This window comes from Chelon labrosus (assembly GCF_963514085.1).
Source record: "Chelon labrosus genome assembly, chromosome: 3".
Classification (NCBI taxonomy): domain Eukaryota; kingdom Metazoa; phylum Chordata; class Actinopteri; order Mugiliformes; family Mugilidae; genus Chelon; species Chelon labrosus.
This window is the reverse complement of record NC_140339.1, coordinates 1,820,824-1,846,827: the sequence shown is the minus strand read 5'-3', so window position 1 is coordinate 1,846,827 and position 26,004 is coordinate 1,820,824. Positions and strand designations below refer to the sequence as shown.

Here is a 26,004-nt window from a genome sequence, read left to right as displayed (position 1 = left end):
CAGCAAAGAAAAAGAATACAAATATAAAATTAAAAATAAAGAAGCAAATAAAGAAATATAACAAAATCTATTAGTTTATGCGTTACTTCTAAAAGATGATAATATGAATAAATACAATTGACTCAAAAGAAAATGTTCAATCCTGTATTCTGTCAAACTAATGGTTTCATGCACTGGTTCCAAAATATTAAAACTGTTTTTCATTTCACTGAACTAGACTCGAGACTTTTAGTTTCCACGATTATTCCGCCAAGTGGATTCATCGTTTGACTGTTTGCTGTGCTGATGCCATAATGTGTTCGATTCATGTGTCCTTTTGGTTTCCTTCCAAGAAAAAGATGGAATATGAACAAAATCATACACGTTTGTCAGGTTTGAACATTCTTCACTTTATGTTGAAGGCATCTTTTAAACCTTTCAGAGCTTGTTCCTTTGTCATTCTCTTCCAGGCCTCTGGAACATCAGCTGGCTTGGCCTTATGTTCTTCAGCAAATCTGTCATTGTACTTTACCAGGATGTACTTCCAGTAGTCAGATGACTCTATGGTGGGGTCTGGAGGAATGTTCCAGTATGGATAGTACGTGCGGTACTCTTTGTAAGGATGCAGCTCCCCTTTAGTGTCTGTGTTTTTGAATTCACGATCACTGTACACATCAGTTGTACACAGTGTTTCTGTCAGCTTCTGAGAGTCTGTATTTCTGTATCTACCAAGACATTGAGGCCGATGCACAGCTGCATGATGTTCCTGGTGTTCTTTGCCTCCAGCCTCACAGGGAACTTTACAAAATGGACATTGTTTTCCACAACCAAACATTCTCTTGAAAAGCTCATCCTGTGGTTTGACTGGAAGTTTGTTCAGAGTCTCAGTGATGTTTTCAGATTTGGAGAATTCCTCCTGAAGCTGAGCTTTCATCTCTTCTATTGCGATCTTGAGACTGTGGATAAATGGATGACGTGCTTTGGATTTGAAACAGTGCTGTTTTTTCAGCCTCCACTGAGATTGAGATGTCGTTAATCAGATTTTTTCTCATGTTACTGATCAACTTGGTGATGCTTTCTGTGTTACCTGGCAGCAGAACACCATCCTCTCCTTTTGAGGCCTCTTCTGTTGCTGCTTCTATTTTTTGAACTATGACCTCAAGATTATTGTTCTTCAGTTTCCACAGAGTCTTCTCCTCAGACATGTTTTGCTTAATGTGCTAAAATATCCAGTCTTTGACAAATATTTCATAGTTAGAAATGTACTTGACAAAGCTCTGAAAGTCTTCCTTCTGCAGCAACTCTCTCTGAATGTTGTACTGGAAATAAGAGCGGGAGCTGTACTCTGCTGAATGGGAACTCGTCAAAATTTCCTCCACAATGTCTGTTCCCAGAGATCTGTTGATGTAGTCTTCCACAGCAGGTTTGAGACAAAGCTTGACAAAATCATTTGCTTTTTTCTGGCTTTGATCTCTCTCTGTTTGTATAAATCCAGAAAGTCTGACAGGTGCTGCTCCTTGTATTTCTCCAGCTGAGTTGCAGGATTTACGTCTGACAAGAATTTCTTGTGCATCTTGAGAAATTCTCTTGACGCAAAGCCACAAATATGAAGTTTCAGATCAATCTCAAACTTAAGTTTGCAGTGCTTGGGTATTTGTTTTAGGCTTTCATCTATTTTGTCCAAAAGATCCTTTGTATAAGACTCAAGATAATCTGTTTGTCTGTGTGATTTCAAACACAAATTGTTTGCAAGACTCAATAATATTATCAGCTGTTGTCTGCAATTCTCTCTTTAAGTCTTTCATGATGAACACATTTAAAATGTTCTTTTTCGACTGTTTTATGTGCTTTTTTTTTGGCCTTAAATGGACTCTTTCAATCTCATTCAGGTCTCCAATGTTCTGGAAATCCTCACTGACATTACGATTGCCAAAGTGTTTTTTCAGTTGGTTGAGGATTTTTTACGATATATTTTGTTCAGGTCAGTCAAGATTATCATCACATGCTCTTCAAACGTTTTCCTCTGAATGTCCTGAACTTCTTTTGAACTTTTTCTTAACTCGAGGACACAATCCAGCTTACTGTATTTGACTGCTTTCCAGAGACTTCTCATCCATTCTAGAAACTCAGGGATCTGTGAGGGCTCAGATCTTCTGTCTCCTTTCACGGTTTCCAGAAGATGTTTCTTGAACTCAGCTACAGCTTCACTGTAACCCGTGTTCACTGGAGCCATTGGAGGTGTTCCATGCCAGAGTCCTGGGATGTACCAGTTGTTTTTATCTATGTCATAGTCCAGTACATCAGTGAAGGCTTTAATAGAAGGTTGTTTTTCCATTTCAGCTGCAATTTGTGTCATTTCATTGAGTTGATCCAACAGATGTTTTCTTTCTATCAGACACTTGGAATCAGCTGAAACTCCTGCAACATTCTGATGTACAAAATGACAAATGGGTTTTTTACCAATCTCCTTCATTCTCAAGAATGCATGAGTTGTGATTTGCAGGACATCTTTCATTTTAGTTGAGTTCTCCATTGCAATGTTGATGATGGTGACATCACTGAGGCCGATTACAAAGGTTGCCAGCTGGTTGTCATGCTCATAACTGTCCTCTAGTTGTGCCAGATCAGGAGATTTTAGACCCTCTGTGTCAATGAGAACTATGAAGTCAGAATTTAACTGACTTTTCAAATCCTCTCCAACTTTGAGGAACAGCATATAAGCTCCTCTGGTACATCTGCCACTGCTGACAGGAAACTGTACACCAAACATGGTGTTGAGGAGTGTTGACTTCCCTGAACTTTGAACTCCTAATACAGTCAGTACCAACAGTCTGCTCTTCTCTCCAACCTTCTTGTGAAGCTCCATCAGCACATCTGTCACCCATCTCTCTGGGATGTTGGAAGCATCTCCATCCAAGAGCTCTAAAGGATATCCATCCAACAGCAGTTCAGCAGCCAGAGGAGGGAGATTATATCTTTCATAATGAGGTTCTTGCACCAACTCATAGATCAGTCCCATCTCTCTCATGTAGTGCTCTACACCGAAAGAGCTCTCTACTAAAGCTTGATCCAACTCTGCTATGAGTTTCACATCTTTCTTCTTGCTTTGCTCTTCGAATTTGTTTTGCAGTACAGACAGTTTTTCTCTTGAATGGGTATCAAGTTTTAGTTTCATCCACTTCAGGAAAGAAATCCTCTTTTCTTTGTCCTTTGTAGATAAGTTATCAATAAAAGTCTCCATTCCTTTGGACAGTTTGTATTTTCTTTGCTCCTTCTTGATTCTTTGTTTTTCTTCTTGTAGCTGAGATTTATACTCTTCCAGACTTGAGTCACCAGCTATAATCAGTCTACACTCCTCCTTTTCTAGTTTTGATAAAGTTTTCCATTTATCTCCTTGCAGTGGAAGTTGCTGCTTCTTGTATTCTGGAATCTTTCTGACCCCAATGCCATCCATGATCTCTTTAGCTGCTTTATTTTGTTGCTCAGTTTTGCTTTCATCCACAGACAGACCAAGTTCGACAGCTTTGTCAAACATATTTACAATGTTTGTTGTAGCTTTGACATCTGAGAGACATGTCTTGATGGCTTCACAAAGTTTCTTTGAAAACTCTGCTCCATTATCACCTGTTTTTTTGACTATTAAACTGTTATTTGGTAACTGTAATTTCTCCAGTGTTGTCTTGACAGACATCATGTCCTCTTTAACACTCCCCTTCTTTTGATTAACTACTAAGAAGAGTTTAGATTTCACATCTGTAAAAGAAGTCAGAAACTTCAGCTCATTTTCTTCAACTTTGTCCAGGAACACAAAGGTGACATTTGACACTTGAAGAAGAAAACTGAACTGTTGAAGTGACTCATGAATGTCTCCTCTCATATTTGCAAAAGCAACAGGCTCTGGAAATATGTCAAGATTTTCTCTCCCTCTGGGAAGATACCAGCAAACCTCTACCAGTCCATTGGCTACTTTTCTTTTAACTCCTCCTCCTTCCATATCTCTATGTATGAAGATATTGTGATTCTGTTGGCCACGACTGAGAATCTGGTTCAGAAGCTGAGACTTTGATAAACTGCAGTTTTTCAGCCTCACAAAGGAATAGAATGGTATATCTGCTTGGACAATGTTGTCTTCAACAAAACCTCTTGATTCAGACAAATCATGTGGACGCCACCATTTGACGATGTCTCTCAGAGCCCAAAGCATCAGGCTACACTGACTCTTATTGCCATGAGGCAACAGCAGTGGGACAGAAAACTGACACTTGGACATTTTGAGAGTCATTTCCTGTTGCAAGAAGCTGTCACCACAAAGGAAGAGAGCTACTATGAGGTCAAGAGGGTTAATCTTGTCATCAGAGTCATCTGCAGTATCCAGGTCCAGGTCAAAGAAATCATTGTTTTCCTTATGATTGCTTGATAGTTGTGTACAGCTCCTGCATTCAGCATTTATTTTAAAAAGTTTTCTGAGAAAGCACCATGGTATGTCCTCTAGTGATAAAACAGGTTTTTCATACAAGCTGTTAGTGTTGATCTCCAACAGAGACTGAAGTGAAAGTCTGTTGGGATAATATTTCTCCAGTCCAAGTTTGGAGAGAAAGCTCATCAGGGCTGTCAAAGAAAAAGAGAATTATCAGGTACAGACCAGGTGGACAAAATGGAGGAGTCAGGGATCAGGCAAACTCGGAGGTCGTTTATTTCAGTAGCAGGGTCAGTAGCAGGGATACTGGCAAAGGTACAATTATCCGGCAGGCAAAAACAACAGGCTAAGGTCACAACTAGAAAATACTTTGAAGAAAAGGGCTCGAACGCTTCAGGTAAACCAAAAAGACGATCTGACACAGAAGGAGTGGGGAACACAGCTTAAATACACGAAGGAGAGGGAGACAACGAGACACAGGTGAAACACATGAGGGCGGGGAAAGCAATCAGAGACAGAACTAGACAGGAAGACAGACTTCATGAGACTCGCACTACAAAATAAAACAGGAAGTGACAAAAGGGACAGAAAACTGAACTGAAAAAAAAATAACAAACACTACGTGGTCCTGACAAGAATGTCACTTTCAGAAATTAAACTTAGGTATTTGTATTGTATTGTGTCTGAATATATTTGATTTACAAATATTTTCTATAACTCTTAATTATTGAATAACAACTCTCACGTTGTAACTCCCTCCCAAGTTGTCACTATAACATGTAAATTATTCTTTGATATGTTCTGTGTGCACATACAAAAGTAAACAAATAGAGCAGCAGCATATGACACTGAAATATTATACTTGTGCATTTATTTATGGAAGAAAAATAATCCTTTGTACTTATCTTTGAGTTGCAAAATCAGTATCTGCTGTGACCTCCTTGTGCAGCAATAACAGCAACTAAACATTTTTTAGTTGTGGTTTTAGAGCTAAGACGGAAGCTAGTACCAGAATCTCATGGAGACAGTCCTGCTGTTCACTGTCCACAAACTTCAAAAAATTGCTGGAGCTGGCATTTGAGTGACAGCAGCCTAATAACTTGTTTGTGCAAGTGTGGAAAGTGGTACACAAATGTTCAAAAAGCACTCATTTATTTCACCACTACAAACTTTAGAATTATTTGTGAACATATTTTTACAAGCTCAAGATCTGATTGGCTCTTATTTGAACTGATTCTGACTAACCCTAACCCTAACCCTTCTCAAATTTAAGAATTGTCCAAGGTGATTCCACTGATAAAACTTGAAATGTCTAATCTGCCATAGAAATAGCATATTCCTAATATTATATTAATAAAAATGTATTTATACCTTGAGGAGGTTGTTCTTCTGTGTCCATTGTTGATGTGGACTGTATTTTCCTTAAATCCTCTGTTCTTTAAAACCTAGAGGCAACAAAAATAAACAGAAAACTGTTTTAAATAATCACGTTTTGCATTCTTGATGATTTATTTCAGGCAGCCTAATCAAAACACAGTATCAACATACAGTATTGTTATCAATTGAAAACAGTTATGTATAATTTTACTGTGAATTGTTGAAATTCGGTCAAAAACTCAAACCAATTACACTTGACTAAAATGGCATCTCTATGTAAAGCGACATTCAATGGGTGATGTGAAATTCTCAGTATGTATGTTTGCAGTATGTGCATGTGAATAAAACAGCACAGTACTTCAATAACTGCCTCTGGACATGATGTTTCAGAAATCATATTAGCCACTAATGCGAGGTAGTGATGATACATACTTTATAATAAACGTTCTTAAACTTTCCTCCAATGGAGGAGGCTCTTAATCTTGCATTCCACTGTATGTTTTAGACTGGTGAGTAACACATGTTCCTTGTTTTCCCATGATGAAATAGTCAAGGATAATTTGACCTCTCAAAATGCACTGACATAAATTAACATTGACATTCAATATATATGTTAATTTACTTATAAAGCACATTTAAAAACAACAAATGTTGACCAAAGAGTTGTCGAGGCATGTAACAATAAATAAAACATTTAAACACACAGTCAACACTAAAACAAAGACAATGAAGAGGAAGAAGTAAAAAGAAATAAAACCATCACTTAAGATTGTTGGTTCATTAAGAATTCAAGGTAATACTTACCACTTACCCAGTACAACGACAACTAAAGTTGGGCATTGAGAGACGGTTCTAGTTTGGATTCTAAACTGTGTTCAATTTGTTTACAAAGATATCCCAACTGGGCCTTTGTCAAAGACTCAAAAAGATAACCTAGAAAGGACAGAAGAGGAGGAGTACAACAAAAGGAAGAACATTGTCATCCCCTACATGACTGGGGTGTCGGAAAAACTCAGGAGAATTTTCAGTAATCACAGCATTAGTTTATTTCAAACCCGGTAATACACTTAAGCAAAGACTGGTCCACCCTAAAGACAAAACACCCAGGCAGAAACAGAGTAATGTGGTGTACGCTGTTCAGTTCAGTGAGGAGTGTACAGATTTGTACATTAGGGAAACCAAACAACCCATCCACAAACACATGTACCAACACAGGAGAGCCAGCTCATCACCTACACCTGAAGGACAAAGGACAATGTCCAAAGCTTAGCCAGAGAAGACCGATGGTTTGAAAGAGGAGTAAAGGAAGCCATCTATGTCAGACTGGAAAAAACCTCTGAACAGAAGAGGTGGACTGAGATTTAATCTGACATCTATTTACACGACAGTTTTAACTTCTGTCCCCAAGAAGTTTTAACCTCATTCACACCTTGAGACTGGAGACTCTGACTGATAATGGAGCACCATTCATAGGGAAAGAGGGCAAGGACAAAGAGTCTCCCCTCAACCTGTCATTGAGAAGGGACTCTTTGTCCCTGTTTCCTATTTAAACCTCAACTTCCCACCAGTCCCCTAGAACTGAAGAAGCCACTCGGATGAAATGTCTTCTCAAAAAAAACTCTTTTAAAACTTTTTTAAACGCGTTTTGGTTAGAGCATTTTATATACCAGAATTACAGGTTTCAATGACTCATCTTGTTTCCTTGTACTACATTAGAATGAAGAATGAATGTACTGACTCAACAACCAGGACACAGTTAAAGCCTCTGTATACAGTTTACTTCAACATATTAACAAGTTCAGGGGAGGGGCTTAAGAACTGCTGAAGAACAGTCAGACGTCAGCAATAATTTTAGTGCAATAACTTATTGTACTTTAGATTTATATTTTTCTTTTTTATATACTTTCACAAAGTGTTTATATTTTGTAGAATAATAGTTTTGCTATTTAAAATGTTTACCTTTTATTTTTTTAAATGGCTGACTCAGGAAACCTTGCACGAGCATTCTAATGTACCTGTAACAACAAAACAACAAACTAATCAACACAGAAGACAAACAACTAAGGCTAAAGGTAAAGTAACAGCAGCCCTTGCCAGTGTGAAAAAGGAAAGGAAATAATAAATAATAATAATACATTTTATTTGGAGGCGCCTCTCTGGGCACTCGAGGACACCGTACAACATATAAATAATAATAAAAACACTAAGAAGAAATAAGAAACAGATAAGAAGAGACAATGAAGATGGTTAAGTTGGGTAGGCAGTTCGGAATAGGTGAGTTTTTAGTCTTGATTTGAAGAGTGTGAGAGAGTCCAAGTTCCTGAGGTCCGGTGGGAGTGAGTTCCAGAGTTGAGGGGCAGAGCGGCTGAAAGCCCTGCTCCCCATGGTGACGAGGCGGGCGGGAGGGACAGAGAGGAGGACAGATGATGCAGATCTGAGGGAACGGGAAGGGGTGGCGATGTTGAGGAGTTCGGACAGATAAGGAGGGGAAAGATTGTGGATGGCCTTGAATGTAAACAGGAGGATTTTGAAGTCAATGCGGAGTTTGACCGGGAGCCAGTGGAGTTGCTGCAGAACAGGGGTGACGTGGTGGGTGGAGGGGGTTCTGGTGATGATCCGAGCTGCAGAGTTCTGAACCAGTTGGAGTTTATGGAGGTATTTGTGAGGTAGACCAAAGAGAAGGGAGTTGCAGTAGTCGATGCGGGAGGTGACAAGGCTGTGTACCAGAATGGCAGTGGAGTGAGGAGAAAGAGAGGGGCGAAGGCGATTAATATTGCGTAGGTGGAAATATGCAGACCGGGTGATGTTATTGATATGGGATTGGAAAGATAATGTGCTGTCGAGGATGACACCCAGACTCTTAACCTGGGGGGAGGGGGAGACAGAGGAGTGGTCGATGGTGAGGGAAAAACTGTCAGTTTTAGAGAGGGTCGATTTGGTGCCAATCAGAAGGAATTCGGTTTTATCACTGTTGAGTTTTAGGAAGTTAGAGGAGAACCAAGATTTGAGCTCGGTGAAGCAGTCAGTGAGGGAGGAAGGTGGGAGAGTGGAATTTGGTTTGCTGGAGAGGTAGAGCTGGGTGTCATCCGCGTAGCAATGGAAATGAATGTTATATTTACGGAAGATATTGCCAAGAGGAAGGAGGTAGATGATGAAGGCCCTAGTGTCACTACAAAGTGACCTGGGGCCTCATGTACGAAGGTTACATGCGCAGAAAAATGTTCCGTACGTACTCGTTCATGGAAAAGTTCAGATGTATCAAGACTGAAATGTCCACAAACTTGTACGTGCCTACGCCAGTGCCATGGCTGGCATACGCTGGCTTCTACAGCTGTTGAGCCTTTGGCGACACTTAGAGGTGAAACTCTGGTGAGTTTGTCTTAGTGGGGGATCTAAACCTTGATTGGTTGTCATCAGCCTCAGATGGCTTGAAATCTATCTGTGATTCATTAAATCTAAGCCAATTAATAGATAACCCAACCCGGCCTAACATTAAATACCCCTTAAGATCATCACTCTTTGATCGTATAATAACAAATGCCCCCGACAGGTATACTGATGCTGGTGTTTTCGGGAACAACCTGAGTGACCGCTGTGCCATTGCAGTGGTCAGGAATGCCAAACTCCCCAAAACTAAACCACGAATTTTACTTTAAAAGAGATTTAATTTTTTTTTTCATGAGCAGGCTTTTTTGCATGATTTGTCCAATTTTGAGCCGGAACGAATCTCCCTCCTTGATGATGTTGAGCTGGCCTGGAATTTCTTTCATTCTGAGTTTTTGAAGCTAATAAATAAATGCTCCCTTACGTAAGTTTAGAATAAATGGGCGAAACAATCGATGGTTTTCCACTGAAATTGGAAATCTCCTCAAAGAAAGAGATCTTGCCTGGGCCAGAGCACGAAAAACAAAAATTGAGGCTTATTGGCTCATTTTTCGTCAGCTCTGCAACAAATGCACCTCCTTAATTAAGAAGGCTAAATCTGAATTTTATTTATCTGAAACCACCAAAAATCTAAATGATCCCAGGAAATTTTGAAATGTTGTGAGATGTGCTTCTGGCGCTATGCCCTCTACTGAACTGCTGAACTTTTTGGTCAAAGACTCTGTAAACCTGACTGATAAATGTGCCATGTTAAATTATTTTATTGACCATTTTATCACAGCAGGGTTCTTTTAAATCAAAAAAAGCATTCAGTTTCTCTGCCCCCTTTGCTTGGAATGCCCTCCAATCTGAACTGAAAATGTCAGAACTTGTTTCACTGGAAGCATTTGTGTCTATTTTAAGAAAACGACAATGGAAATCCTTTGAACAGTGCCTATGTTCTTAAATTGTTACTGTACCTACTACTTCTGCACTTTATTTCTCGCATCTTAATATTTTATATTTTTATGTTTTTACTGTTTGTTTGTTGTTTGTCTGTCTTGATCACTATGACGTGTGCCGCTGCCTCTCTTGGCCAGGTCACCCTTGCGAAAGAGGTCTTGATCTCAGTGGGTTTCTATCTGGTTAAATAAAGGTTATAATAATACCGCTCAGGAAGGAGATGGGTTCTGTGTCCCAGAGATGAACGTGTTTTGGTCCGAAACATGCGAATCAATCCCAGAACAAAAGCTAAAGACCTTGTCAAGATGATGGCTGAAGCTGGTAAGAGAGAGTCATTCTCCACAGTGAAACGAGTCCTGTACCGACATGGACTGAAAGGACACTCAGCGAGGAAGAAGACATTACTCCAAAAGCAACATAAAAAAGCCAGATTACAGTTTGTAAATACACACAGGGACAAAGACCTTAATTTTTGGAGACATGTCCTGTGATCTGATGAAACTAAAGTGGAACTGTTTGGCCATAATGACCATCGTTGCATTTGGAGGAAAAAGGGGGAAGCTTGTAAGCCTGAGAACACCATCCCAACTGTGAAGTATGGGGGTGGTAGCATCATGTTGTGGGGCTGTTTTGCCACAGGAGGAACTGGTGGACTTCATAAAATAGACGGCATCATGAGGAAAGAACATTATGTGGAAATACTGAAGCCACAAGCCATAGATAGATAGATAGATAGATAGCCTTTATTGTCCCATAAGGAAATTGTTTCCACAGTCTGTCACAAGAAAAAACACAAAACAGTGCATATAATGCAGACATGAGCAACATATACATACAAACAAAAAGACCATAACAAACGCACCATGAGCGTACACAACCATACATTGAACAATAGTACATAATATCATCACACTCAGGAGGGCTGGGTCTGCACAAGGTTTAATGGGGCAGATTATTAAGTGCCATGATAGCGGAGGGTACGAAGCTCTTGTTAAAGCGCGCCCTTCTCCACTTTAGGGTTCTGTATTTGCGCCCAGATGGCAGCAGTGTGAAGTGTGGGTTGAGGGGGTGATCCGGGTCATTGGATATTGTCCGTGCAAGGTGTGTGACAGCTCTGTGGTTGAGTTCTGAGAGGTTAGGTGTGGGGTGGTTAATGATCTTGGATGCAGTGTGTATGATTTTTGTGAGCTTAGTGGACAGCATGTTGTGGAAGCAGGGGGAACAGTACAATAGGATGGGTTGTGTGGCACACCCAAATAGGTGTCCACAAGATATTTTGTTTTATGTATATATTTACACTGTCACTTTAAGGAGTGGCACAGCACAAGCAGTTGCGTTCCGGTTGCTATGGGAACGGACCTCCGCTCGCTCTCAGATACAATTTGGGAGAAAACGAGAAACGCTGCTGTGTCAAACTCTCCCTTTATTTCACCTGTCTTTCAGGTCAGTAATGGGTAAACTGCCCTTTCTATATCTTTACTTGTTGGGGTATCACCCTTTTTCTTAACATCGGGTTGATGATAACTGATGGAAGTGTTGTTTATAATCTAAGTGTAAATAGAAAGTTTGCCGTTGATCAACGGCTAAACTGCCGTCTCGCAGTGAACTGGGATCTTTTAAATTTGTTGCATTCAGTCCCATATCTGGGACGTGTAACAGTTGGATGATGACGTGTCTCAAGACATCAGCCAGGAAGTTAAAGCTTTGGAGCAAATGTGTCTTCCAAATGGACAATGACCCTAAGCATACTGCCAGAGTAGTTACAAAGTGGCTTAAGGAAACAAAATCAGTGTTTTGGAGTGGCCATCACAAAGCCTCGATCTCAGTCCCATAGAAGAATTTGTGGGCAGATCTGAAAAGGCGTGTGCGAGCGAGGTGGCCTACAACCCTGACTCAGTTACACAAGTTCTGTCAGGAGGAATGGACCAGAATTCCAGCAGACTATTGCAAGAAGCTTGTGGAAGGATACCCAAAACGTTTGACCCAAGTCAGGCAATGCTACCAAATACTAAGGAAATGTATGTAAACTTCTGACTTTGAAGAAAGTAATAAAAAAATCTCTAAGAAATTCTCTCTCTCATTATTGTGACATTTAGCAAATAGAAATAATTTTGGTAATCCTAACTGACTTAAAACAGGAGAGATTTAGTCTGATCTAACTTCAGACAGTGAGGAAAAAATATGAATTAGGCCGTTTAGGGAGGAGGACATTAAAATTTGATCCACCAAAAACAGACACTTTGGAATTCACACACAGACAAAACTCACAAAGAGTTAAAGAGAAAAAATACATGCACATAACTTAATGGCGCTGTAATGTTTTACACTGCACATGGATCCTAAAATGACTTGCAGTAAAATTAGTAAAGCAATTCTGATAAGTTGACAAAAAAAAAGGTAACGCTTTATAATACCATGTGCTTATTAACTCGGAACACTGCATAATAAGCCGTTAACAATGCATAACTAACAGCTTGTTAACAGTTATTCACGTCACTGTTAACAAGCAGCTTGTAAGCAACTTATAACCATATTTTTGCGTAGCTTGTGTAGCTGAGTAAATATTTTATTTTGGTGAACCTTCTCAAAGCCTGTTTATAATATCCGTTGCAAAAGCCAAATTTTCAATGTACTTTCAAACTTTGGATGTGAGTAATTTTTGTATATAAGTTAATTAGTTCCACATTACGTGTTGTAGCGGGGGACGGTTATTAGCGAGACACACATGCGTGACGCAGTGGCGCATTCCCGGCAAAAGCTTGTGATGCAACTTGTAAGCGCTTATAAGCAGCTTTTTAAATACTCACAAGCATATTGTTACCAGTTAACAAGCAGCTTGTTAAGCGTTAAAAAGCAACTTGTAAGTAGCTGCTTACAAGCTGCTTTTTAACGGTTAACAAGCAGATTTGCAGAGCCCGGATCTAAAGCGGGGACTACTTCCTATAGAGAGCCGAAGTCCCGCCCCTCTACTTCCGGGTTATGGGACCTATCTTTCGAAAAAATATGAACGGCAGTCTATGGCGAGATCATAATTATTTTCTGGTCCCGATCGAATTGTGGCATGAATTTCACATATGATGTGTGTGGATTTAAAAGATAATTTTTCACGTCAAGAGATAAATTATTTGACGTAAATAAGCTGAACAACATTAGGTTTTGTATGAGATCGCTTAGTGAACTACATCTCTCGTCTGAGAACTATGGCTGTCTCCTTGTTGAGCTTTACCGTCTTCTTCCAGGACGAAGGCAGAAGCATCAAACGAGGTGAAAATCATTATAAATCGGGTCGTGTTGAGAGCTGTAGTTACACGAAGGGAGTTTTGGTCGGTTCTGTACGCGCCAGCATGCGGGACTTGTAGTTCGTTTAATTACGTATTTTCCATAGCGTTTTACTGAACTATCTTGCGACAAACTGTGACATTCTTGACATGTAAAATCATTTTTTATTCTGAAAAACAACATATGTATAATCCAAGGCACAAGTCGATCGGGACCAGAAAATAATTTATCTTTCGCCATAGACTGCCGTTCATATTTTTTCGAAAGATAGGTCCCATAACCCGGAAGTAGAGGGGGCGGGACTTCGGCTCTCTATTGAGAGTGAGGAGTCACGTGCCGATTTGGGTTGATCTGGGCGGGGTCTGAGCCGGTCGGCCATGATGGTAGGAGACGCTATCGGTTGCCAGGGGCAACGCCTTCAGAACTTAACGGAGGCGCTATTAAACATTCCAGAGCTCTTTAATATTTGCGCGTTTATTATTTCGGCGGGACAGAGTAAGAAAGTAAAGCAATGGAGTAAAGCAATGGAGAAAGATAAGGCGAAAGAAAATGGACCTTACAGGGACAAACTTACACCTACCGCAAAACAGCGGTATTTGGAGAAGCAGCAGACTTGCTCTCCCTGATGCTGTGTCCATTTCGGTAACCTAAAAAATTGTAGTCCATTGTTCCTACGTTTTCCATGTGTATCGTGTGAGGTACTGGTGCAGTTTTTAACGCAGCAGTGAGTTCCAGGCATGGTATTACAGTGCGGAATTGCGAGAACCTCCTCTACTACCGAGTTAATACACACGTAAACAATCATGTTTTGCCGCTCGAATCCTGCCAACATGGCGGAGAGGGGAGGGGCTATCCCTGTATTTCACATGGCTCGTCTCTGAATGTCACTTTCAAAGGTACTGCTCCAACCAGGATTCGAGCCCGGGTCTCCCACATCTGAGTCTCAGCAGTTACCAAGTGAGCTGTATTCAGATGAAATAACTGTGACTCTTGTAATGACCTTGTTACTGTGTATTCCATGTAATATAGTTAACTAAGAGTGATAATGAAAGCAGAGAACGTCTAACATGGAATAAGATGCAGAGAGAAACAAAACTGTGAGAACGAAACAAAAACAGGAAGCAGTCAGAACAAGGCGTTCACAAGTCATTTAGATTACTGTAGTCTCAGCAGTTACCAAGTGAGCTGTATTCAGATGAAATAACTGTGACTCTTGTAATGACCTTGATACTGTGTATTCCATGTAATATAGTTAACTAACGGCAAGGGTGATGAACCCTATGCAGCGGTTGATATTTGATTTCTGTCCCTGCCTGTTAAAACGCAGCTTGTAACTTGTAACTACTGAGACTCAGATGTGGGAGACCTGGGTTCAAATCCTAGTTGGAGCAATACTTTTAAAAGTGACTTTCAGAGACGAGCCATGTGAAATATAGGGATAAATATTTGAGGTAGTGGAAGTATAGGAAGTAGTCCCCGCTTTAGATCCAGGCTCTGCAAATCTGCTTGTTAACTGTTAAAAAGCAGCTTGTAAGCGCTTATAAGCTGCTTTTAAGTTACTTACAAGTTGCTTTTTAACACTTAACAAGCTGCTTGTTAACAGTTAGTGGTGGGAATAACTGTTAACAAGCTGTTAGTTATGCATTGTTAACGGCTTATTATGCAGTGTTCCGAGTTAATAAGCACATGGTATTATAAAGCGTTACCATTATGTCTACATTTTGTGTTCATAGTGAGGAGTCTTTTGTTCTGTCTTATTTTTACATATTCTTACACAGTTTAATGCGTTATTATATGACTACTGTCAAAAATCACTTCAAATACAACAAACACTGTAACGTTGGCAACATTTGATATATAAACAATGATATATAAACTCTTTAGTTCAATCAAATCCGAGAGATTCGAGTAAGGTAAGGTTAAAGATTAAAACAGTTTGTTAAAACACTGAATTGAAAATGTGCTGTACCTGCGTGTTGAATGTGATCTGTGAGTCAGGAAGAGTGATAATGAAAGCAGAGAACGTCTAACATGGAATAAGATGCAGAGAGAAACAAAACTGTAAGAAAGAAAGAAAAAACAGGAAGCAGTCAGAACAAGGCGTTCACAAGTCATTTAGATTACTGTAACTGTTACGTGCAGCTGTCTTCCGATTTCCTCCTGGTCATTGCTCACTTGACCTGCTGGGCACTTGAATCACTATCGTGCTCAGGCAGGGAGGAGGCGAGTGGAGTGGTCCCTCTCTCTCTCTCTCTCACCCTCATTGTTTGGCCCACGTCGCGACAACGCCAGGGGCCAGTCGGTTCTTTGTCCTTAAGCAGATGGTTTATTTCTGTTCCTATAAAGTGTTAGAACTAGTCCTGTTTTTGTTTTTTGTTCATTTTGTTTCGGTTTAGTTTCTTTAAGTAATTAAACTATTTAGTGGAATGAGGTCGGGGTCCTACGCTCCTATGAGGGCTGGCCATGTTCCAAATTCCTCTTTTGTTCTTTTTGGCCGGCACCTACAATCCTTTTTAGTTCTTTGAATTTGGTTTGTTTGCTGTTTTTCACCCCTGCTCTTGCTTTCAGTTTATTATAAAACACACCTTTTTTTAACATTCAACCGTGGTCTGGCGTCCCTGTTGTATGTTGTGTGTCTAGTGAGGTGTTTTAGAAAAGAGACCGTAACAGCAACTCTCTGTACACCTGTATTTTTGAAAACGTATACACAGTGTTTGAATTGTAGTTTCACTAACAAGACCAGACCTCAGAAGGTACAAAGAAGTTTATTTTGACCAAGTTAGCAGGAGGGAACAGTAGGGGATGGGATGAGGGGAGTCAAGGGCATAGGATGAGAGAGTTTGAGGGGATGGGATGAAGGGGTCTAGTGGATGGGATGGGGGGGGGGGTGAAAGAGGTTGAGGGGATGGGATGAAGGGGTCGAGGGTCAAGGGGATGGCATGAAGCAGTCAAGGGGATGGGATGATGGGGTCCAGAGAACTGAGCCAAACGGACAAGGAGTGCGGGTAATTGGATGTTTGAGACGTGGACTTGTTCCTGAAACTAAGTTCTAAACTTCATTAATTAAGACCATTTCTGAATTCTGACTAATGTAAAAAGATCCCTCCCTCCACTGTTTGTATCTGACAACTTGTACATTTAAAACTAACAGTCCTTTAAGTATTCTTCACAGTGTCTTTATATAAGAGGGATTACTTTTTATTGTATATTCCTACAAGACGTCTCAGATGTTCCAGATGTCTTTCTTTCAGAGGTCTGAGGCCTTTCTATTCTCCGGTGTCAGTACAGGCGATCATCATTAAAATGAACATTAGCATTTGTATGGACACCCATCTACCGACTTGTTCTCTCAGCTGCCAGACACTTCCAGACCAGTCGGTGTGTGTTAAGTAACGAGAAGGTGTTTGGGTTGAAGATTATATCAGCACGTCATAATTCAGGTCATCAGGTATAATCCAGTTTTAACAGCTCCTTCCAAATATACTGCCATCAGTGATGCTATGAGTCCACTGACCAGAGACAGAAACACTGAACACAAAGTGAAGTCTGAACAAACACCACATACCACATGTTGTAGAAAGAAAACCAACTTCTGGGTCTTCTCCTTTCTTCTTTCATGTGCAGTTTGCTATGAGGATCATGGTGTGTGTTGTGGGGCTGTAATCTACAGGAGGCTCATCTAATTGGCTATAATTTAATCCGTTGTGATGTTATCTGATCTAATCCAGCCATACTGGATCTAATCGCTGTAATACATTTGGAAAGGATGCATGATCAGCTGAGAATCTACTAGAGTGGCATTTTCTCTGTTCATGCCTCATCTGTTGGTTTCATTGTTCAGTTTCTACATTCAATGATATCTGCTCGTCCTATGCACAGTTTGTATTCTCAGCGTCCATAATCAGGCGTCGCAGTAATAATCTCACTGATGATCTGAAACGCTTCTCGTGTGGTAAACAAACCCGGGCCTGCACCGGGGGTACGAGCTGTTCTCAGGGTCATAAGATTATCTCTGAAAATACCTCATGTCAACTCCATTAACAGCTTTGCATATGAGCAGGGGCTGGGTATATAAGAGCTCCAGGTGTTTGAACACACACAACAGAGAGAGTGCAAAAAGAAAGAGAACCTTCTCTTTGTTTTGCATTTGCTCCTTTGCTCAGCTCCTCCAGGAAGCTTCTATTCGCAGATACCAACCTCCACCAAACCAAAGCAGGTGAGGCTTTTCTCAGCTTCATTAGGAAGAAAAATGTTTACCATTCTTCTTTTCTTGTGTCTTTTAAATGTAGAGAACTGTTAGGACTTTTTTTTTTAAAGATAATATTTTACTTTCATTTTAAGATGCCGACTTACAAAAACACAAAAGTACTAATAGTCCTGTTTGTTTTTAAAGTTTCTGGACAGAGTCACATGTTCAAATTCCACCGCTCTGGTTGTGATTTAACATAAACACAAAAGAAAAATCTAAATATTTTAGAGCAGTATTCGTGTTCAATACTTTTTTAGCTTTAACCCTAAAGGGTATAATTGGCGATTTTCGACTATTCTTGATTTTACCTTTATATTTCACCTTAAAAAACTGTTTACATTGAGTTATTTGGTGACATTTCTTGTCAACACAACTTCTCATGTATGAATTTATAGCTATTAACACGCTGGACCTAAAATCACACAAAGAACATATAATCTGAGTACGAAAAAGTCCATTAAACACAAACATGTTTAACGGACCATTTTTTATAACCAGAATGCAAGTATAAATTTCAAAAATGTTATTATTTACATTAAAATACAGACAATGCCTTGGGTATAACTATTCACTGATTAAATCAGGTGTCTAAATGTCACAGAGCCTTCAATCCAAATATATCCTTTCAAATGTTACTCACCTTTTAGAGCATGTTTCTTTCACTTTTTAAGCTTTAAAAGAATTTATTCTTGGATATTTTGGGAAATGCTTTGTTGCAGAAAAATAGAAGAGAATATTAACGTGTAAGTCGTGTTAAATGTGCTGTGAGGATAGAGGAATGATTAGCATAATTTATGTTTACGTCTTCAGTTCTAACAGACTGGTGGGAGTTGGGGTTCAAAAGAGAACACGTCAGAAACTCTGCAAATCCAGTTGCCTTTCTTTAGTGTTTTTGGATATAGCATGACCAGAATGACTGAGAACTTTTATAAACATTAGCTTAGCTTAGCATAAAGGAGTCGACTAGCCTGCCCACAGTTAAAAAAATAAATCAAACAAATCACAAATTCACATCTTGTTGTGAAGTGACGTGTAGAAATGTGTCTGGAAATGGACTTTGTGAAAATGAATTGACGTTTTTGTGTTTCTCTTAGTGTGTACAGATGAACAAATTAGATATAAAGTGCTTCCTCACTGCCTCCACATTTCTTATTCTCAAACAACAGAGTGGTGTTTACCTACTAATGGGCTCTGGACAAGAAGAGCATGAAGAGGATTTCAGAATGTTCAGGAAGTTGTGTTATGTAACCATCCATCTTGAAACTGCACACGACTGTGCAGCTGTCACTTATCATTAGCCGGTCACATATCTGACGGCTTAAAATCACCTGATTATGACTAAATATGGGAGCAGAAGCTTGGAGCTAAGGAGGTTAGGTTAAGGGGATTAGTGGAGAAGGAGGATAGTCGTCTGAAGCTCAGAGTCATCATGAGGGAAATGAATTATGAATCGTTTGTTGCATTCGCAGAAATGAACGCAGCCGCCGCCCCCGAAGGCTCCAAGGCCGCTCCCCCCAAGTTCAAGGAGAAGGAGACCAGGCAGTTCAAGAGCAAGGCTCCCAAAGCAGGACAGAAGGGGTGAGTCTGCAGGGACCTGAAACACTGCAAAGGATTCATCAGAACTGTGGGACAAGTTCCAATAAGTTTCTGTTTGTTTTTTCCAGATTCAGTGACGTTCCTGGGATGGATGGCCTTGGAGGTAACTAGCATTCAAAAGCAATAACTCATCTATGAATATTCAGTAATGAGTAGAGCAAGTACATTGCATTAAATGCTGGTTCCTTCCTGCAGATGGAGCAGTTGTCTGCCCCTGGGAGGCGTTTGGTGACATGGAGCTCAGTGATCTGGCCCAGTTTGGCATCGTCTAGTCCTCATGTCAATCTAAGACAGTTTATTCCTGGTGGCTGCAATCCGGCAGCTTTTCTTTTCTTTTTTATTATACTTCCTAACGAGCATTGAGATGAGAGTTAGAAGTTTCCCATTGATGACAGGAGAAGGATTTTATCTCTCACCTCAATACGTGGAGGAGACAGAAGAAGAAGAAGAAGCTTCTGGACCACAGCCCCCAAGAATGATGCCCGTCCCGTCCTGTCCTGGGCCCCGCTACACGTCACCACCTGGAAGAATTAGCTTTCTCTGAGCTTTCTGTGATATTTGATTCCATCTGAAGGAGATCTCTGTAGGTTCCTGCTGTGGCCGTGTTATCCTGTCTAGCTCAACGTCTGTGTAAAAGTGTAACTCACTGTACCGCTGCTTGAGTTTAGTTACTGAGATAATCGGCCACAACTTTTAGTTATCTATCTATCTATCTATCTATCTATCTATCTATCTATCTATCTATCTGTAGAGTACTGTGTAGCCATTGCTGTAAATATATATCTCTATCTATAATAAAGTATATTTTAGATACATTGTGCTCTGAATTTTCATTTTAATTCACAGTAAATCATTCACAGTTCATATTACCTCCATCAGAGTTCTGGTTATATTCTGACACAATATCATGTGTACCACAGTCCTTTTATGACTTCTTTTCAACGTCAGCATCCTTCACTTTTCTCTGCCTTCACATAAAAGGACTTTGCAGAACAGGACAGGTTAACCAAACATGGTTGAAGATCTTGTTGGGATCTTGTTGTGGGGTCGTGATCGTTGGCAATAAAACGCTGCTGCATTAACGCTGCAGTATTTTAAGTTAATTTGTGAACAAACCGCAGATTTATCATCCATGTGAACAGATCCCACAGACTGGTGACACTTGGATGAATAAATGAAGAAATAGACACAGACACATCCTGAAATCAAATGTTGTTCTACACTGTAAAACATTACAGACCCTTTAAGTTACATTATGTAAGTTTATCTTCTCTTTAACTCCAATAGTCAAGTTTTTGATATTGAACTAAATTTAATATGTTTTCTAAACTTAAACCTAAAGAAATCCATGGTCTTGATTTCTTGTGAGTTTTGTCATGTGTTTAAATTTTGAGTTGAAGAAAGTGATGATGGAGGAGGAGGAGGAAGAGTGATATGGGCTGAATACTGGGAAATATAGATCCTTTTATAATTAGAAAAACTATTACTATAAAATGCGATATCTTTGAAATAAAACTCTACAAATGAGGATTAAACCATGGTATTACAACATCAGAAAACATACTGGCGTCATAAGGGTAATGGATGAGTGGATTTTAGAAGCCATTTGTCTACCAGGAATGAATTTCAATGAAGTGTCTGTTTTTGGTGGATCAAATTTTAAAGTCCAGAAACAAGAAGTGTTGTCCCTACCTTTTCTGTAATCTGAAATGTTGTTGTGTTTTGACCTTCAGAGCCACCGTACCGTGCGCTGCAAACACTAAAATTATTATTTCAAATAAGCCAAATGATCTGCCAGTAGATGGAGCTTCAGTTTCTTTTGCTTAATTACTTACCCCAGACTTCTACTCCATCCATGATCATGGTCTCAGTCGACTTGGTTGACATGTTCAGCTGTTTGTACGTTTCTACTTCTTTTTGTGAATACTACTATTTGCTTCTTGGCTCCACCTTGACATGATGTGATATATATAAAAACAACAGTAAAGCTGTATGTTTGTATTAACTGCACATACAGCTCTAAATCCACACAGTTTTCCATGTAGCTGAGCTTTAGAGTCTCTCACACACATCTAATATTCCCTCTATGTCTTGTATGTTAAATCAAAATTAAACCTGAGGATTCATCAGATATTGTCTCCTGATTACACGGTTTCACTTTATTTTTATAGAGTAATAATATTCTTAATTTACCATTTAAGGTTCTCTGAGATGTTCAGAGAATCACCCTTAAACATTTGATTCATCATTTGAGTTTAAATATTATCTTTAAGAAACTGATTATAATCCTTGCTGTAATCTGACCTTGTCCCAGGACATGCACAAGTGTCTCACGCTGAGCCTCGTGTCACCTGCATGTTGTGAAACAGAAACAGCTGACCTCTGGCTTTAAGTTGGCCACAAACCGGATTAGCGGCGTAAAATATGGAGTCTGTTTATGACAAGTACTCTGAGCTGGTAAGGAGAAGCTGGAAAAAACACAAGAGGATTAAAACTGAGTGACTGAGTCACAGAAGCAGACTTGAGTAAAAAATTAATTCAAAGTTTCCAAGATTAATGCAGCAGCAGCAGGAATCACCAGCACTTCATCAAACATCTTCATATCACAATGTTCGGTGACATGGACCTGATTGACCAGGCTCAGTTTGGCATCATCTAGATATCACAGAGTGGAGCTCCCACCCTGGTCCTGCATAGATGGGGTTTCACACTGTGTGACATAAATGTCCAAGTCCGTTCAGTGTAAATGTCCTGTTCTGACCATCGTGGAGTCTGGATTGGATGAAGAGGCAGAAGACACTAAGAGAAGTTCTGCAAGATGCTCCAAAACCAGTCTAACTAGAGAGTAGGCTATAATAAGTAGGCTATATAATCTGAAACCAAATCCCAAATCCTAATCCCAAAGTGAGTTCAAAACCAGAGTCCTAATCTGAGCATCATGGAGTCAGTCTGGATAACATGAAGAGGAAGAAGACACTGAGAGAAATTCTCCAAGATGCTCACCAACCAGTCAGACCTAAATGTAGATTAATGATGTCTAAAACAAACTCTTCTGAACCAGGTCCAAGCAAGTCCCAAACCAGAGTCCTAATCTGAGCATCATGGAGTCAGTCTGGATTACATAAAGAGACAGAAGACACTGAGACAACTTTTCTAAAATGTTCCAACACCAGTCTAACCAGAGAGTAGATGAATATAGTCTGGAACCAAGTCCCAAATCAGTCAAGAAACTCTAACCCTGGTGCAAGCGAGTCCAAAACCAGAGTCTTAATCTGAGCATCATGGAGTCAGTATGGATTACACCGAAGACACTGAGAGAAGTTCTCCAAGATGCTCACCAACTAGTCAAACCAAAATGTGAATGAATGAAGTCTAAAACCATGTCCAAGACTAGTCCAAATCAATCTAAAGACTCTTCTAAACCAGGTCCAAGCAAGTCCGGCATCATGGAAGTCAGTCTGGATTACATGAAGAGGCCGAAGACACTGAGACAGACTGAATCAACAGAAGACAAACCACTACCTGACAGGTAACATTGAAGCCAGCTGTGTTTGTTAACTCCTGGTTCACAATTAAGTAGACACCACAGCCACCACTGCTCCTGGCTCTCTGTGACCACAGGACTGCCAGACTTTCACACCAGCTTTAAAATGGTCCTTACTGACTAAAGATCAAGTGGTTAAGAGGTTAATAGGATTAACTCGTCAGTAAGCTGCCTGCCTCAGAGGGAGGTTGGACGTGTGACCAGATGCCTCAGTGACCTGAAGACAGAAACCACGATCTTTTAATCAAACCAACACACCGAGGATTCTTTAATAAAACGAACCAGAGACCATGGGGCAGGAAGAAAGCCGCACCGAGGAGATGGATTTGGCTCAGATTCAGGAGCTGTGCATCGTTTTTATGAAGGAGTGTCCCAGCGGCGCCCTGCACTTACACGAGTTCAAGAGGATCTTCGGGGTACCGAGCAGCTCGGCAGAGGAGTCCCTCTACATCGAGACCATATTCCACTCCTTCGACACCAATCGGGTAAGGTACTGATCGGGTTTGAATCTGTTATCTTTTAGGTTTTATCTTAAACGCAACTCACTCACTTATTCGCTCACAGAACAACACGCTGGATTTCCTGGAGTATGTGGCGGCGCTTCACTTGATCTTAAGAGGCAACCTTGAAGATCGCCTGAAGTGGTCCTTCAAGATGTATGACAAGGATGGAAACGGCAAGCTGGACAGGCAGGAGGTGAAACGGATCTTAAAGGTAAGAGAGAGACAACCTCAGATAGCAAACATTAATTAAACTCACTCTGTGAATTTGTACATCATGTTATAAGTCAAAGTTTTATATAAAACAGTTGGTTAGAACGAAACGGAGCTGGTTATAGTCAAGTGGTGAACAAACATTTGGCAGGTTTCATAACACAAAGCCTCTAAAGACAGATTAAAGTTGTGCCCTAGTGATGAGGATTAGGGACGGAGGTCATGCAGCTCCACGGGGTGTTAAAGGAGGTATAATTGGGGGAGGAGGGGGGGCTCTGTTGGGCCTATTCTTAAAGTGAACATCTTGGTTTACTTGAGAGGCGTGAGATTAGCTCGCTGTCCACATAATCTGCTGTACTGAAGAGGTGTTAGGTAATTATTGTTTAACAGTGATACAAATTAAATAACAGAAAAACTGCCAGTGCACTAAACAATAATTTCTAGTTGGGTTTCAGGCCTGGGCACTTAATTAGACTTAGCTTCAGGCGCAAGCGTTTAAACAAGTCTGAGGATTCAAGGTTTATTAGCATGTGCAGCAAACTTTTATTTTAAATGATTGTATGTGTTTATGCGAGAAGAGTGTGTGGAGGTTCTCAGTCATCCAGGTCATGACTTATCTAAGTTGGATTTTTTTTTGAAGATGTTTCCTCCAAGATCTTCAGTTCTAAAAGACTGGTGGGTAGTTCAGGTTTAAATAGGAACATTTGTGGGTGTTGACCATCAGAAAGTTGCATGACTAGGGTCTGTTGACGGTCAGATACTCACCTGTAGCTGTAGGAAACTGCTGATGAATAGAACTCCAATGATCCATTGATGTCCAGAGACTAAAAGTGTGAAGCATTTTATATCTGAATCCACCTAAACCTGTTTAGAGAGAGGCTTGATCCAGAAATGTTGTGGAAGGACCTGAAGTAAAGTGAGACAGTATTACATATGTGTGAGTTGCAAAAGTAAGTGAACCTCTAGAAGTTAATGTCAACGGCAAATTAGAACTGAAGTGGTTCTGTTCTGAGGAATGAGCTAAAATTCCTCCAAGCTGCTGTAGACCACTGATCAGCTGTTACCAGAAACATTTAGTGACAAGGAGGTCACAGCAGATACTGGAAACAAGGGTTGACTCAGTTTTACAAATCACATCCCAACATGTCTTTCTTTACCCCTTGTTCAACTGCATTGCTTGGTTTTGTCTTTGGAGTTTCTCTCCAGCCTCTGATACTTGCTTTCGTATATGCTTGATGTGTATTTTCAGTCTTGCTTTGGTCAATTGTATTTTCTTTTTTTAAATGTACCAAAAAATTTACAAAATGACATTGACCAGCAGCCAACGGCAGCACTGAATGCTGTCTGTGGTGCTGGATTAAAAGGTTCAGCAAATGCAAGTGGAGTTGATGTTTTGTACATTAAACACGTTTCTTGTATCTCGTTCAGATTATTTCCAAAATCAACTTCCAGAGGGGTGACGTCAGTCTGACTCCGTCTCAGATCTGCGACCGAATCTTTGAGCTGGTGGACCAGAACAACGACGGTAAGGGACAGTTCACTGTTATTTTAAACAAAATTATAGTCTGGATTATAGTCTGCACTTAGTTTTTGGACAATATCATTTGAAATCAAAATATGTACACACTCTGAATCTGTGCTGATGAACCGTACATTGTTTGGAACAGTCTCAGCTGTTTTAAAACACCAAAACCACGATCATTTCCTTTTAATAATTCTTTATCGCACTTCAAGAACCTTGTTTTAGTACCTTCCCTGTCATTCGTAAGGGAATATGCCGTTTGAGTTGCTCTGTAAAAATAGATTTGTGCTTCTTTTTGGGACTAATATTCCCTCATGACCTCAAGAAAGATACTGTTATGCGGACGACACAAAACAGTGCAAACAGTATGAACTCAAGAACGAGGGACAGTGCAAAGACAAGCAATACAATACAGACAGTGCACCTATAAAAAGACATAACACAGAACAGTTACTGTTTTCTTTCTTAGTTTCTGTCAAATCTAGAAAGATAAGCAATTTTTAAACTCCTTATGAACGATGAAAGATGTAGAAATGCAGTTGTACATTTCTAAATGGTTTAGATTCAGGATTATACAACTTGTTGGATCCACAATCTTTTATTTCTAGCGTATTTCTGTGTTGGTGCTGCTCATCATTCATTCATTTGCACGTCATGGCCAGAAAGAATAAACTTGTGAAATGTTGCTTTAGCTTAAATGAGAATAATTACATGTGGATACATCTGGAGTTAGTGTTTTAGATCAATCTGAATTTAATTTGGCCATTCATTCTTTCTGGCCACAGGTCAGATAACGCTGTCTGAGTTCATGGAGGGAGCTCAGAAGGACGAGTGGGTCATGAACCAACTGAAGCTGGACGTCAACGCCACGGGCTGGGTCATGCAGAACTGTGGGAAGTTACCGTGATCGCTCACCGGGCGGGCGGGGATCGTCGCCCACGCGTTTTGTTTTTTGGCCGACAGAGAGGTGCCGTCTTTGTACCTTCTGCCTGTGTCTCCGTG

The 26,004-nt window shown here is 40.2% G+C and overlaps 2 protein-coding genes and 1 pseudogene across 3 annotated transcripts; 2 read left to right on the top strand and 1 right to left on the bottom strand.

Moving 5' to 3' along the window:
• Positions 1-216: 216 nt before the first annotated feature.
• LOC311486016 (up-regulator of cell proliferation-like) lies at positions 217-5,063 on the bottom strand (annotated as a pseudogene). The gene has a single exon. The product of its transcript is annotated as an up-regulator of cell proliferation-like (transcript).
• A 13,693-nt stretch (positions 5,064-18,756) lies between these two features.
• On the top strand, positions 18,757-19,807 carry LOC311485980 (retinal cone rhodopsin-sensitive cGMP 3',5'-cyclic phosphodiesterase subunit gamma-like). Its single transcript, XM_084541722.1, has 3 exons — positions 18,757-19,205; positions 19,292-19,326; positions 19,419-19,807. The coding sequence occupies exons 1-3, from the start codon at positions 19,057-19,059 to the stop codon at positions 19,493-19,495; spliced, it is 261 nt and encodes an 86-aa protein (XP_084397848.1). The 5' UTR covers positions 18,757-19,056; the 3' UTR covers positions 19,496-19,807.
• Positions 19,808-22,881: 3,074 nt separating this feature from the next.
• Positions 22,882-25,952, top strand: guca1g (guanylate cyclase activator 1g). Its single transcript, XM_084574894.1, has 4 exons — positions 22,882-23,252; positions 23,332-23,481; positions 24,909-25,005; positions 25,788-25,952. Exons 1-4 carry the CDS (start codon positions 23,058-23,060, stop codon positions 25,907-25,909), a joined length of 564 nt encoding a protein of 187 aa, XP_084431020.1. The 5' UTR covers positions 22,882-23,057; the 3' UTR covers positions 25,910-25,952.
• Positions 25,953-26,004: the final 52 nt, after the last annotated feature.